This window comes from Oreochromis niloticus, linkage group LG8 (assembly GCF_001858045.2).
Source record: "Oreochromis niloticus isolate F11D_XX linkage group LG8, O_niloticus_UMD_NMBU, whole genome shotgun sequence".
NCBI classification, from domain to species: domain Eukaryota; kingdom Metazoa; phylum Chordata; class Actinopteri; order Cichliformes; family Cichlidae; genus Oreochromis; species Oreochromis niloticus.
Genome location: NC_031973.2, coordinates 4,970,699 through 4,986,730, shown reverse-complemented (window position 1 = coordinate 4,986,730; position 16,032 = coordinate 4,970,699). Strand labels below are relative to the sequence as shown.

The window sequence follows — 16,032 nt, the reverse complement described above, 5'->3', positions numbered from 1 at the left end:
GCATTTTCTAAAAACAGTATAATACATAAAAGCATAATAATAACATTACACATGATTCTTGCAGCATAGCAGGGGGCACTTGGATGTCATTTTCTTCCTATATTGCCTGCCCTTTAATATATATATATATATATATGTAGACCAGTGCAATTTTATCAGCATCAGCAGAGCCCATTGGATACTGAAAGTCTATGCACCTGCAGGCTCAATGACATTAGTGTGACTGGACCATCGTTATAAGGCTAATATGGATTATCTAATTTATTATCTCATTTAGAGATTTGATTAGGTCATTAGTAAAAATGTTAGTTTTTGCTCACTCTGGTCTCAGAGTTGTTTCTTTTGTTTGTTTGTTTTGTTCATTGAAAATGAGGCAAGCCTACTCTAATTCAATAGCTGAAATTAAACTGAATCCAAATCAACAAAGAACTGAACTGAAACTGACAATAATGTTTCATCACCACCCGATCAACCATTTTTGAACAGTTGCTCATAAAATGTTGACACCAAACATTTTGACCATGAAAAAAAAAAAAAACAATTGGAATTTATTCTTATAAGAAAATATAAAATCAGTGTCAACCCTTTCATACTATAAGAAAGAATAAATAGAGTATATAGGCTTATATTTGATAATAAAGCCTTGTATTACATCCATATTGATATTTTTTGTTAGTTTTGTTCTAGTTTTTAAACAAGCAGTTATGAAAACAAGTTTGGAGAGAACACATATAATATAGTTTTACTTTCTCCTCAGCATGACATTCAATGATTCTTGCACATAGAGAGAGGACCAAGTTCAGCAGGGATCATATGCTGTGGAGCCCTAAGGACTATATGAAGGGCATTATAGTGTGTAGACACACAGTGTCACTGATTGGGCCAAAGTAAAAATATCAGCAGAGAAACTGAGAGTTTCTCCCAAGTGTCTCCTATCCATTTTTATAATTTTATTAGGTATAAAATCAAATTGTCTTTTTTTCTAGTAAGATCAAACTTTGACTGTTTCCACTAATTTATTGGCCACTTACCAACAACTACTGGGCTTCAGGACATCTGGATTAAATCCCTCTCACAAACCTTTTTCAGTATACTTCAAATAAATACACACCAATATTATGTGTACTAGTCAACAATATGAAGAACATTAGTTCTCAGTCTGAGAGGCTGTGTTTTATTCTCCAATAATAAATGGGGCAAGTAAAATAACATAAAATTAAAAAAAAAAAAAAAAATCACAAGAGACATCTCTGATATTCAAACATTTATTTTCCTGAATTATAATATATAAATAAAGAATTTATTATAAAGATATTTGACTTAAAGCAAGACAAGCATCTAAAAATTACTAATAAATCCTCTGTTGGTGCTTACATCTTTGTTTACTGCAATACAGTTTATACCTGAAAAGTGTATTCAATACTCTGTTATAATAGCTTGTACTTGTAGTGTGAGCTGTGATCAGCGCCTTTGAAATATTCCTTCTAAGAAATGTTTCAAATCTGTGACGTGAAAGGCGATATTCATCCGCTTCTTTGTTTCTGAAAGCACGTGAAATTATCAGTGTGGGTCATTTTTAAGAAACACGGCAGCTATGTAAAAAGGCACTGTTGCATTGAGGAATGAAAAGCAAGCACAAGAAAAGAAAAACATGATTAATTCACTGCTATTACAGTACAGGTCCTTCTCAAAAAATTAGCATATTGTGATAAAGTTCATTATTTCCTGTAATGTACTGATAAACAGACTTTCATATATTTTAGATTCATTACACACAACTGAAGTAGTTCAAGCCTTTCATTGTTTTAATATTGATGATTTTGGCATACATAACTCATGAAAACCCAAAATTCCTGTCTCAAAAAATTTTGAGATTTTGGAGCACTGCTGAAAAGCTTTATGGAGATGAAGATTTCATTTTTCAGCACGACCTGGCACCTGCTCACAGTGCCAAAGCCACTGGTAAATGGTTTACGGACCATGGTATTACTGTGCTCAATTGGCCTGCCAACTCTCCTGACCTGAACCCCATAGACAATCTGTGGGATATTGTGAAGAGAAAGTTGAGAGACGCAAGACCCAACACTCTGGATGAGCTTAAGGCCGCTATCGAAGCATCCTGGGCCTCCATAACACCTCAGCAGTGCCACAGGCTGATTGCCTCCATGCCACGCCGCATGGAAGCAGTCATTTCTGCAAAAGGATTCCCGACCAAGTATTGAGTGCATAACTGAACATAATTATTTGAAGGTTGACTTTTTTTGTATTAAAAACACTTTTCTTTTATTGGTCGGATGAAATATGCTAATTTTTTGAGACAGGAATTTTGGGTTTTCATGAGTTATGTATGCCAAAATCATCAATATTAAAACAATGAAAGGCTTGAACTACTTCAATTGTGTGTAATGAATCTAAAATATATGAAAGTCTAATGTTTATCAGTACATTACAGGAAATAATGAACTTTATCACAATATGCTAATTTTTTGAGAAGGACCTGTATATGTTAATTCGCTATATATGACAATGAAGTGCAAGCAACAATTTTCTAGGTCCATGTTTAGTGAACCAAACAGCTCAGCAAGGTGGGCAGAAAATATACGATTCTTCTTTAAAGAAGTCAAAAATAATAAAGTAATATATCGTTTACTGCACCTTGTTAAAATTCCCTCTGAGGTCTAAGCACCTCTAAACACAAAGCTCCTGTTTATTCCTGAAACGCAGGATCAGGGTCATTTCTCACCATCGATGATGAAATAGACCTCACAGGATTATCAGTCTGCTTTCCTTTTCATTTCATCTTTATCATTCCTACAATGAACCAAAAACTAACCCACTAAAAAGACCAAAAGCAACAATAAATTCATGCTACAAGTCTGATATAGCTCCACTGTTTCACGTGTTCCTTCATTGCCACGAGTTTGTATTCATCCGCAGCTGAAAATAGACACAAACAAATACGGTACTTACTCCCGCTAAAAGAACATTTCATTTAAAAAAAAGTCAGCAATGATTTGGCGCTTTCTACAAACAAAAACAGACTTGTAAAGTATAGTTGTGGTAATTAGCTTTTAAACAAGCTGAACATAATCAGTATGGCTGTTCCTCAGGTTGGCAATGCCGGCATGTGATGCTGCAGTAAGTAATCAGTTGTTATCAAACACCAGACTGAGTAGGAGATGCACTGAACGTAAATTTAATAAGGCAGAGGCTTTAATATTTGGAACTGTGTTTCTCAGCGTTTTTGTGCTGTACAGACATAAATCAGGTGAGCACTGACCAACAGGTGCAGCTTCTCAGGAGTTATTTTGGAGCACAGCCAACACCAACAACAGTCTAACCTTAAAACGATTTAGCGGAATGAAAGGCTGGAGTTATGGCAGGACACATGAACACCATGTCAGGCACTGCACATCATGTAAACTGAGTAACTGCACATAAATTTCAAAAATTCTAAAAATTCACATGCTGTGGAAATTTCATCACTTCCAGCCTCTCCTGTGATAAGTTTCCAGTGAATAAGTGAAGGAGAATAGATGAATGGAGATTTTCAATACAGCTGAACTATAGCTAAAGTGGCAACTGATAAAACAGTTGCATGCTCAAACCAATAACGCATTAAACCGACGTTTTGTTGAAATTTTCATCCATTCATTTATTTTCTTAATCACTTATGAGAGTACACCCTCTACAGGTCACCACAAACTCACATTCAGAGCTACAGCCATTTTTTTTTAGCACCAGTCATGTTTAAAAGTATTCACACCCCTGAAATGATCTGCCTTCAAACCACGAAAGTGTCACGACACTCTGTTGTGCAGCTTTCGCTTCGTTTCACTGACACAAAAGGGCATTAAAGCGTTTCACACCCCTGTTTACTCTGGATTAGGTATCAGTGATAAAAATGTGTGAGCGACAGGTCTGACTGTGCTGTTAAAGTATTTATGGGTACTTTACCAAAAAACATGAAGTCCAAATGTGAAAAGCTTTCATATGATTGTTAACTTGAATGTGTATAGTGCAGTCTGTTGGGTTAATCCTCAGGTTATAACAAATTGTTGGTTTTGGTCTTTTAAGAGGTCTTTAAAATGTTACATACATTTTACATACAAAATAAAAACAACCCTCATTCATTAAAGGGGACCTATTCTGCTCATTTCTGGCTCCATATTTTTATTCTTTTACTCTCCCAGAGTAGCTTTGCATGATTCACAATTCAAAATAATCCTCATTTATCTTAGTGGGCTTTTCTGCTGCCCCTCAGCTCATCCTCTGTCTCAAACCAGGTGTTTTAATTCCTCTCCTGATTGGCTGGAAACGGAAGTGGGTGGGACTTCTATGCTCTTCTATGCTCAAAACCACAACTCTGTGCTTGAGACTACTTTCAGGCTATCCCCTCTAACATCATACATAAAGTAAAAATGGTGTTTCCCACAGAATAAAAATCTATTCTTGGTTTTGGTGAGAAAGAGGTGAACGGACGCTGTTTTAAACTGATAAATAAATAATATCATACACACTTCGAGACATTAAATACCGAGCCATCAGCTGGCTCTCAAGAAAGTTCCTCATTCCACGGAGGGATGGTCTACAAAGAGGCGCCCACACAGAAAGCAGAGACTGAGAAATTGAGTGACGTTGGGCGACTTCAAGAGTGAGAATGAAGAATAGACTGATACGAGAGGTGATAAACGCAGTACGTGGACAGAAGTGCTGAGCCACCTACACATTACACCTACAGGAGCTGCTAGATGCCGTGAAGCTCCTGGTGCACAGCTGTTGTGCTGATGTTAATGCCAAAGAAGGTTTGGAGCTCGCAGTATACGCCTCAGCACCCAGCAACCCCTTTCTGTAACTATACGTGGTCACATGGCTGAGCTGCTGTGGTTCCTAAAGTTTTCCACTTTGCAATTATATCACCTAAACTTGATTGTGGAATATTTAGGAAGGAATCTTGTTACAGGACAACTCTGGAGTGCACTGAGCTCATTCTTTCACAAATGTTTGTGAAAGCAGACTGCATGACTAGGTGCTTGATTTTATACACCTGTGGCAAGGCAAGGCCCATAAAGTCTACAATAGAGAGTTACCTAGGCAAACAGAGCCTGGAATGTCCTCTAGTGACCAACTGTCGACTAGAGCTGCCCCTCGGGGCTGTGAAAGAGCTCCAGAGCAGAACTAGTACCAACCTCCTGTCAGAATAATGGTTTGACCAGCTTGCCTGTAGAGAAAGGACCAGAGCTAGCTGTTTAACGGCGATTGAAATGTCAAAATAAGAGTGAGGTGGCTTGATAGTCATCTTAGATGCCTGTAAAAATAAAAATTAATTGGAACATATACCCTTTTTGGCACACATGAAGTCTAGGTGTGGGAAACACTGTTCAAAAGATCTGGATGAAACTCAAATTTTTTGGCTATTGGTTTCGGCTGTATTTAACAAGTATTTACCACTTTAACATGACAGAAAACAGAAAGAAAAAACAATAACATGTCCCCTTTAACTCTTGATAAGGCCTCACTAGGTTGTGCTTCCCTACTCCACAATGTTTCCCACTGATATTACTGCACCGTCCCCTTCATTTCTGTTTCACTGCTCAACAGTATCTACTCTCTCTGTGTCTGTTAGCTCATCGTATACTAACACACCATTGAAAAACACTGTTCCAGCAAACATCAACTAAAGATTGGATTTCTCTAATGAGGGATTATGTACGTATCTTGGCTTGATAGAGTGATATACCTCATGTGTGATAGATTGTGTAGATAAAATCAGCAGCATTTTACAATAAACAGTACAATCACGTCGTGGTTTTTAAGTGCACATCTCCTGATTTTGGTATGCAACCTTGGTCAAACAGTGCAAACTCTTCGTACTATTTGTTCTGACTTTTATGGTGCTCCAGATGTTAGGATGTGTGCTGTCTTTTAACCACAGAAAAGTAAACCTCGCAACATCTGGTGCACCAGGCAAGCGGTCGCAAATATTAGGAATCATTTGCAGAACAGTCTGACCGAGAGTGTGACGTGTGCTAAAAGGTGACACACAGTGTAAGCAGGTTCAGACGCTGGTGATATACTCCGCCCCGTTAGCCGAGGCCTTGTCTCTATCTCCTTCTGTGGACACGCTGCTGTACTGGCAACCAGGAACGATGTTAATTGTAGGTGTCGCCGGGTCGGGCGCCGTGGGTGGCTTCACCTGATTCAGCGCCTTCCTCTCCTTTTTATCCAGCCAGCAAAACGACACCACGAGAAACACGGCGGATGAGGCAACAACGGCACTGCAGGCAAAAAAAACGTGGAAATAGTGGCCCGTTCTGTCAACCAGGATTCCTGGAAATAAAGAAAACATCAACAGCGTCAGCATTTTGACTCATGTTAGCTTCTCGTCAGAGACGTCTAAAAATCCCTGGGGGCTAAATCCGTTGTACTAATCTTGCTTCATAGTGCAATCCTCATAAGCGCAAACCTGTGGAAAATCACTGACCCAGCGCTTACATTAGAGGTCAGTGTGATATTTGTTTACAGGCAAGTTCTCTATTCAAATCAGCATAATATATTCTGACTCCACCAAAAAAAAAAAAAGACATCTTTTGAAACTATCTTCCATAACCGTGACCCTCGGCAAATCATTTTCCTGTTATAATCAGCAGCACATCAGGTCAGATGTACAAGCAACATAATCCTGCCCCGACTTGCCTCTGTGGTTATGTCACTGTTCGGCTGGAGAAGCAGCCAGATAAACAGTCTAAGCATAACTGTCATCTGAGACGGAAGCAGCCCTGAGAGGGAGAGGAAGCCTCTGCCCTTTTCTCACTCTGCTGCAGCTCCAGCTCACTCCTCCACTGAGAAGAACAAACTGTTTTTCTCTCTGTGTACCGGCTAAACGGCCTCAACGCCCTGCAGTGCCGCCTCCTCCTTCATGTCAGCCGTTCACATAACACACATGTGAAAACATGTGCACTAAAGCGTATGCAATCACACACGAAGGCTTTACTTTTCTGGTTCTTATATGTTGGAGCAGATACAATGAAAAGACAAGTATAGAGCTGGAATTTAGACAGAGCTGCACTAATATTAACTTGATGGCTTTTAAACTGACTTATCTACAGCTACAGAGCTCTGCCACTGATCAATAGAGGTCAGTGCACTGTAACTTGAGAGGAAACATGAGGATAGATGAAAAAACAACAATAAAGAAACAACCTGGTTCAAAAAACGGATGAAAATTCACCAAAGACTCACAAACTATCATGTTTTTGTTATATGTTTGAGTTTGCGTTCTTTTGGCCTCCACTTTTATTTTGAAACTATTTCTGAGGCAAGATTAACTAATTAGAGTGGCAAGTTTTCAGTACAGTGCTCTTTTAGCCTGGCTTGATCTCAAGCTGAACTGTTAACCTGGTCTGGAGTTGTGGTTTAAAATCATCGGCAAACTACGAATCACTAATGCTTTTCTGCAGCATCACGCACCTGTGTGAGTGGAGCACCTGTGTTGCCCATCATATATTTTATATTTTTTACAGATCTTCATTCTCTGATACCGTGTCTGAGGTGGCACTGAATCGGTCCATTTAGTGAAAGAAAACAGCTAAATGATGCCTGAATTACCAACTTTTATGTGAATATAGAGCGTGAAGCAGTCGGCGTGACAATTGCTCATTCTTACGGGAGTTTTAGGTTTTGTCAAATCAGCTTCTGCCAGGCTGAAAGCTTGGCTATGTTGAATTTGCTTCACCCCTCAGATCAGGCGTGTTTGCGGTGTTTTTGGTTCTTGTGTCTGGTTTCTCCACCTTTTCTAATCTGAGTGTGCTTGTATAATCTTATGTTTACCTTTGTTAGATTTTCTCTTTATGCTTCTGCCGTTACCAAGCCTCACTGTAATGCTTGGGTCATTTCACGTTTGGATTGTTTCCATGCCTGCATTGAGCAACACATTCACTTCATCAAACGCACCTTTTGTTGTTACACCTGCCCTGTCTGAACTATGATACTGGTTACCTGGAAATAACCTAGCCTGCTTAAGAGAGATTGGGCAACAGAATGTGAACCAAGAGTCACTAACACCCACTGATATATAATCACATTTATACCACATTTTCCAGACAGACCAGATTCAGATGTAGTCATATATTGCATCTCACCATAACAGTTTCATTTTTAATTTCAAAAGGAAGGTCACATTTTGGCCACTGTTGACCGGTCCACTGTTGAGTGCTCAGTTTTAGAAAGATATGTTTGATTTTGTAACCCCGTTGGTCTTTTTTCTTTCTTTCTCGAAATCCATTTTAAAATAAGCAATAACTTTAAGTGACGTGAAGTCCTGAGAAAGGCCAAAGTGGGTATGAAAAGATAACTTTTAAGTGACTGAAGATAAACTTCCATAGAAAGTATTTTTCCCCTTTTATGGCAACTTGTAAACAGTGATGCATTTTTGGCATTGCTCCATCACTCAGGCTCTTACTGGTAAAAAAATTGAATTGAATTGAATTGAATTGAATTGAAAGGTCCCAAGTTGTTACGAGACTTCAGCAGCCAAACAAAAAGGTTAATTGTAGTGTCAGAGTGCTTCCTTTTGTTTGTCTGGAATATATACAACACAAAGTTTACAGTAACACAAAGAGGAAATACTTTCTGTCTACCTGAGACCATAAATTAGCTTCAGTCTGAAGGTTTAATTGTATTAAGAGGGCATGAGAGGGCTTTGGATTTTCTCCCCATCCCTTATACTGTGGTGCTCTTAGATGGAATCTCCTTAGGGCCAGTATAAACCTGAGCAAACCTGTTCCAGAGTTCATGAGGTTGCCTTGAAGTCCCTGAAAAAATTTAAACCAATCCTTTAAGCAGCTCTTTAGCTGTTCCCCCAGTCCCATACATCATGCAAAATCTAAGCCAGTGATGCAGAAAACATGAAGAGAGACTACAGGCAAAAATTATTTTGCATATTTATACCTCCAGGGTTTTTTTTTTTTTACTGGCTTTATGGTTATGGTTTCATGGGATAAAAAAGTGTGACCTACATTCTCCTCATATCTCTCACTCATGATAATATCTATGATTCCTTTACCTGCCAGCGGAGGCCCGATGAGCAGCGTGACGCTCTCCATGACAGCAACGAGGCCAAGGGCTGAGGGAAAGTAGCTCATCTCCACTACATCCATGAGGACAGTAAACATCAGGGAGCCCACCACGCTCATGGAAAGCCCGTAGATCACCACGTAAGCCAGCAGTACATGGAAGCTGGGCCCGATGCAGCAGATGCTGTTACTGAGCCCGTTGACAAGCAAAGCTGCAGAAAACACGTAAACGTGTCGCCCTTTGAACCATGGCAAGTTAAACACGATGCCAAACGGTGGCCGCGCCACGATGTTGACGATCCCCAGGATGGACAGCAGGTACGCAGCCTGACTCGGCTCCATGTCGTTTGCTGTAGCGTAGGGAACCAGATACACCAGAGGTACCACAAACCCGAGCATCATCCATGTGATGCCGATGGAGTACACACGGTAGCGCAAGTTGTTGCAGAACTGATCGAAGGCCATATGTTTGCTCAGGAAAGCCAACATGGAGCTCCAAATCGTCCTCACCCTCCCTTTTTTCTTGCTGTCACTATTCTCATCTGGCGGAGGAGGTCCGTGGTTCATCAGCGGCTGGCCACGATGCCTTTTGGGCTGGAGGGGCCTCATCACAGCTCCACACACACAGCAGTTCAGCAGGACGGCCCCCAGAATGAGAAAACTTCCCCTCCAACCGTACTCTATATGGAGGTAGTTTCCCAGGACAGGCAGAGTGCACAGTCCCAAGGCGGTGCCTGTGGAGGACATGGCGTTGGCAAATACACGGCGACGCACAAAGTAGTGTCCCAGGATTGTCACAGCTGGTTGGAAGCTGAAGCAGAAACCAAGACCTGAAACAATGAAAGACGAGTGACATTTTTTATATCAGCGATAGTGCTAATGGATTATAAAATAGAAATGTAGAAGTTGTATTATGTCTAATCTATCCTGAGTAACACTACTTTAAATGTTTTTTGCTAATGCTTTTATTTTCATACCATTTCCTCAGGCTTTTGACTTTAAAATCTAGTCTTGAGGATGCAAAAATCTAAATTTGTCAACCTCCCCTTCAAGGTAACCTCCTTGTGCACCTCTGGACAACAGCTGGTACAAGTCCTGTACTGACCATTGTGAGACCATGTGTGGTGCTTTAACTGCAAACCTCAAACTTAAACATTTAGCTTTCATTTAGGATTAAGGTAGGTGAGGAGAACTTATACTCTAGCTATGACAAAGCCTGAAGGTGGTTCATCAGGACAGAAATATGACCAGGAACATGGTTACATGGGTAACCTTGGTTCTATGAAACCAAATTCCACTATGGAAAGCATGTCTTAAAGCTTTTCCTTTTATGCGGGGAGTACCAGGACCTAATGATAACATCTCAAAAATAAGTGAAATCAGTAAAACTTTTGTATCTGTATCTTTATCAATGTACCACAAAAATGAACAGCCACAACTATGAAAATTAGACCAAGGCTGTTATGAGGTGAAATTATCTTGAGTTTAAACTTCTTTTGAATGTCTGTATTTGTCAAATTTAAGCGATATAAAGTTCCTAAAAGATGTAATGATGCATTTACAGTTGTCCAAAATCTGTCTGCTTTGGTCTCCACCAACCAAACAAATATTCGGCACAGTTGAACTCTACCTGTGCCTGCCCTTTGATGCTCGGCAGGTAGCTGTGTGTACCCATGGCAATGAAATGTGTGCTGGGATAATAAATCTACTGAGTGCTTGCTGACCTGTAATGACCCCGGCGGTGATGTAAAGCTCAGTGATCGACTGGGTAAATGAGCTGGCAGCCATTCCAAGCCCACTCAGGACCCCTCCCAACATGATTGTCGCTCGGCAGCCAAGTTTCTCCACCAACACACTACAAAAGGGACCTGTGGATCAAATTTAATGCTCTTAGTTTAATACCAGAGCCCGAGTGGGCAAAGGCCTTAATCCTCCAGCACATTTCACATAACTTGTAATCTGCACCGGCTGGATGACCTTCAAAAGAACCGAACGTATGACTGAAAATATGTCTGCTCTTTCATTTACCCTGTGCACAAGATGTTTGACTGACACATCTGTTTCTTACTCATCCCACTGCCAGTGAGATGAAATTTCGTCTTACACTACCTTTTGCATTCAGATTTCTCCATTTCTAACACATCATCCTGACTCACCTGCCTGCCATGAAAAAAAAACATCTCACTGTGTGTACTTGAAAGCTTGAGCAAATACAGCATAGTACACTGGATAAAGGTCACTAAGAGGGGTGTCAAATTTAGCATGGCCTATCTCTGTTGTTAAACAACAGGTCTGCTAGATATTAATGGGGGACAATCACTGAACTAACATGTGTAAAACTTCAGTTTTTGCGCTATTAAAACAGTTAAATCACACCATTCTTTATCAGAATCTTTTAGACTGTGTTTATTCTAAAGTTACAGTTTTAATAACTCATGAATCACTTCTTAAGCTCACAAATCTGGCCTGGGATAAGACTCCCTTGTGCACCTTACTGGAGATAAACCTAAGATTATTGTCATATTTGTGTCAGATCATGATAATTTCTATGATTAAAGCATTCCTGTCTCCAAAATTCATGAGAACTGTGTCCAAAACTGACTGTAACGGCCTATACTCCTGTCTCCGAGCCTGATGGTGGCCTCCTTTACTTGCGCCAACCCCTCTCTGGACCTCACACTGAGCATTTCAGTAAAAAGCTACCGAACCCTTGAACTTTCAGATCTTTCATCGGCCTGTCACTGCTTGTCAACCAATTGTCCAATTTGCTCTGAGCCTCTAAAAAAAGCTAAAAGTCTGCACAAGTCACGTCTTGACTGTTTGAATAGAAATGGATGCGAAACTACAAAACAACTATTATTGTCTACATCTTAGGTTGTTTGTTCAGAGCAGCATTAAAGGATGAGTCTGACATTATTACATAACGTGCTCATCGTAAACCTTAAAAAATAAACTTAAAGTGCTGCTGTGTTAAAGCTTTCCCAAGCCCATATTTTTCTGATGTGTATCAAATGGCATTTTTATGCTCTAGTTCTGCGTTTACATTTCATAAATAACATAAGAGCTAATTTCCTCTTCATCAAAAGCTCCTGTATTGTTGATCTCGTTGTAATTTGCACAAATATTGAAACATACAACAATTATCAATATCTGTATGGAGTTTTTTAAGATTCATTATAAATCCCGATTATTTTGACTATCTTATATATTATGTTCATTTTACTATCGCCCCGCGAAAGGGATGTTACGTTCTGTGTCTGCGTTTGGTTCAATGCATGTCACCTGTTCATACTTAACAGTCATCGTGACGTAATGTTGTTCGAGTACACAGTAAATATGTAAGGAGGAATTTAAATGGCCGTTATGAAGGGTTTTTGCTAATAATGTGCTGTATTTTCAGAAAATGGAAGGAAGAAGTTTGAAGGAGAGGAACTTAAGTTGCATAGGAGTGCACTTAAACAGGCAGGTACCAGTTGTTCAGGTGTTGTAGGCCACAGGCTGCTTCTGATCAAACACTGACATATAATTGCATTTTATACTGAATGTGTGAACTCTTTCCTCATCTCAAATAAAAACTATGACGCTTATTACTTTTTCTTGATATATGTTGCTCTGAAATTTATTTGGGAGTGAAAAAATTGTAAAGAGGAGGAACTTTATCCTACTATTGCGATAACACTGAGATAAACCATGGGCTGATTTCCACTATTGTTTTATTCTAGCATTTTAAATATTGACAGTTCAAAACAGATAAGACAGATAAGAAGTTGCACTATGTGCACCCGCTCATTACATAAAACCTATTTCTAATCTTTCTAATAAAGAAAGAACTCCTGGACATGGATAAAGGACCAGCCTAACCATAATCCTTCCAACTTGTGTTTCCAGGGGTTAAATCTCCAAACTAATCTCTGTTTTTGGCTGGATTTAAAAGGAAGCCAGCAGAATAAGAATGATATTGTGACGCCTTCTTGTCACAAATATACAATCTGCGGATATCGCCTCTGTCAGTGCGCCCCAGGGTGGCTGTGGCTACATGTAGCTTGCCATCACCAGTGTGTGAATGTGTGCGTGAATGGGTGGATGACTGGATGTGTAAAGCACTTTGGGGTCCTTAGGGACTAGTAAAGCACTATACAAATACAGGCCATTTACCATATGAAGATGATGAAGATATGAAGATCAGAAATTAAAAAGTGCTATAATTTGGTCCCTGATTTTAGTCTCTGTCTCTCAGTTTTGGCCCCTGTGGATGGATTCCTCCACCTAACAGCTGTGGGTTGATTTTTGTTTTATACCTGATCCATCTGTATACGGGATTAAGGATGACATATACAGACTTCTATCGTTTTACAATGTCGTACTCATAGTAAGTCTACTTTGGATGGATACAACATTATGGCTTATAACCAACATCCCTATGGGGAATGTGACTGAGATTTATACTTCTAGTACCTCACTGTTGAGTTTTTGTTGGACCTCTCTGACCCGTCTGGGCTGGGGGTGCAAAAAGAGAATGTAAAATGTGGGTGATGTCACCGTGGCTATATTCATAATTTATATACAGTACATTTTATTCTTGGTAACCAGTGTCTACCATGATCCTACACAGTACAGAGAGGATCACAGTAAATAATAAGTCAACAGTAATATCTTCTGAAAGTCAGGAAACGTTAGACCTTAGACTCCAGAGGTTCCCAAAGTGTGGGGCCCGCCCCCTAGTTGGGGGCGCAGAGCCATTGCAGGGGGGGCGCGGTATGAAAAGAAAAAAAAAAAAAAAAAAGAGCGCTTGGACACTGTGGACAGGTTTTTGACGGGGCTCCCACACAAACGCAAAGCAGGAGATGAAGCATCGCCAGATATGTTTCCAAACCAACTTCCTTCCAAGCCAAAGACAGGAAAATATGGTGAAGCATATCTTCCCTTTGGCTTCACCTGCACAAGTGCCAAGGTAGGTCTCCCCTGCAAAATTAGTTTCCCTGCGTCGGGAGCAGCGCTGTGCTCTCCAAATCACGGACAAACAGGATCCCACATTCTTGATTTTTAGTTCACAAACACTTCTTGTAATAACTAACTACTCCTGACAGGAGTTATTACACTTCATGTAATAACTAACTACTCCTGTCAGGAGTAGTTAGTTATTACAAGAAGTGTTTGTGAACTAAAAATCAAGAATGTGGGATCCTGTTTGTCCGTGATTTGGAGAGCACAGCGCGTGCTTTGGACATGTTAGTAACATGTCCAAAATGTCAGGAGTAGTTAGTTATTACAAGAAGTGTTTGTGAACTAAAAATCAAGAGCTAACATGATGTTAGCTCTTTATGCAGTAAAGTTACAGTGGGATACAAATAATATCAGGCTGATCCTGCCGTAATTTGTTCCCCCTGTTCAAATCACGGACAAACAGTATCCCACAGCTGTTTATGTGTTTAAACCCATTTTACACAGAGAGGCGTTTTTTGAAAAATGTAGATAGCAATGTTGAATATTATTACACAGGAGAAAAACAACTACACGTAAAATAATTACACCGTGACGCCTCTGCCTTTCTAAATGGAGGGACAGTAACTGTGTGTGTATATGTAAGCGTGTAAAACCTGAAGATAGTCAGATTAACAGTATTTTGTCTCTATCTGCCATTCTGCAATTCATCTCATGTAAACAATAAAGTGGCGCACAGCGTGACGTGAAAAAAGGCACATACCTTTGATGTGACGAACTCTGTATTTCTCGTCCACACGTAAACGCAAAAAAGGAGTTTTAAATAATCTCCGTTTTCGGTGAATCGCAACGCCGTTTACGTGTTGACGAAAAGCCCAAACGCATAGAAACAGCTGCGTTTTCAAAAATACCCGTGTAGGTGTGGACGTAGCGTAAAAGAGTTAGTAGTATATTTTATTACTACCTGTAATTTATTGCCGTTTACTTGTATTTGCTTAATTGTTTACTAAATGTTTGAGGTGTGAAATAAACCGCAATGGAGTTTGTAAACAAAATATGGGTGTGTGTGTTTGGAGGATGTGGTTAGGTGGGGGGGGGGGGGGGGGGGGGCGCGAACATTTTTCTTGTAAAAAAGGGGGGCCTGGCAAAAAAAGTTTGGGAACCACTGCCTTAGACAATCATGCCAGACTAAGTACGTCAGTTTAGTTTTGTTTAACTGCTATTAAAAGTGACAATTTATTGCTAAATCGGCTATTTTAAACGAATCTAATAAATCTGAAAGTTTTGATTGATGATAGGATGAGGATGATCTTTTGAGTTTTACTTTTCATCAGCACAGGAAATAAGACTTCAGAAGTAAAGTAGCCGGTCTAAGGTTTGCATTATTTCTTCTGTAAATGAAACATTTTAGGCTGTGGGAAATGAGAGGACTGCAGCTTCTCATGGAATAACCTTCTTTAAATCAACATCACACAGCAAGACAGGTTAAAGCATCCTCAGTTTCTCTCTCTATCTGGTTTCACACTTTCCCTGAACTATAACAGCAGATGCAAACTAAGACTACCCTCAGGCCAGGGGGGATTAAAGGGCAACTTCAGTAGTATGGTATATTCTAGTTATTATTCTCTTAAATTAAACCAAAATGAGTAAATTAGGCTTGGAAAAACTTGGGTCCGGTTTATTTCCTAGTCTTCTAGCTTTACCTCCTGCATGAAGCGCTGACGTCATGATGGAGGGCACCCAGGAGGTTTCGCTGTTGGTTGCGTGGAACTCATTCTGCAAGTCAGTGTAGAAGATTCCCACGCAGGAGGGAAATGCCAGTGTCAAAGCCAGGACAAGTATGGTGGCAACCAGCACCACCCAGCCCCAGCCGCCATCTGGAGCTTCGACTGCTCCTGTTACAGCCACGGAGACTCGGCGCCCTCCTTCCTGTCCCCTCTCCTCCAATTCACAATCATCGGCCTCCTGGATTTTCTCGTGGTCCATACCGTTGGCCTGCTGGTAAACCTTGGAGGCC

The 16,032-nt window shown here is 40.2% G+C and overlaps 1 protein-coding gene across 1 annotated transcript; it reads right to left on the bottom strand.

Annotated features, from left to right (window-relative positions):
* Window positions 1-2,801: 2,801 nt before the first annotated feature.
* Window positions 2,802-16,032, bottom strand: slc16a5a (solute carrier family 16 member 5a). Its single transcript, XM_013273450.3, is given in 5 exon segments — window positions 2,802-6,330; window positions 9,065-9,904; window positions 10,799-10,942; window positions 15,719-15,859; window positions 15,862-16,032. Coding segments are annotated over 5 exon segments (1,428 nt in total). The 5' UTR covers window positions 15,893-16,032; the 3' UTR covers window positions 2,802-6,058.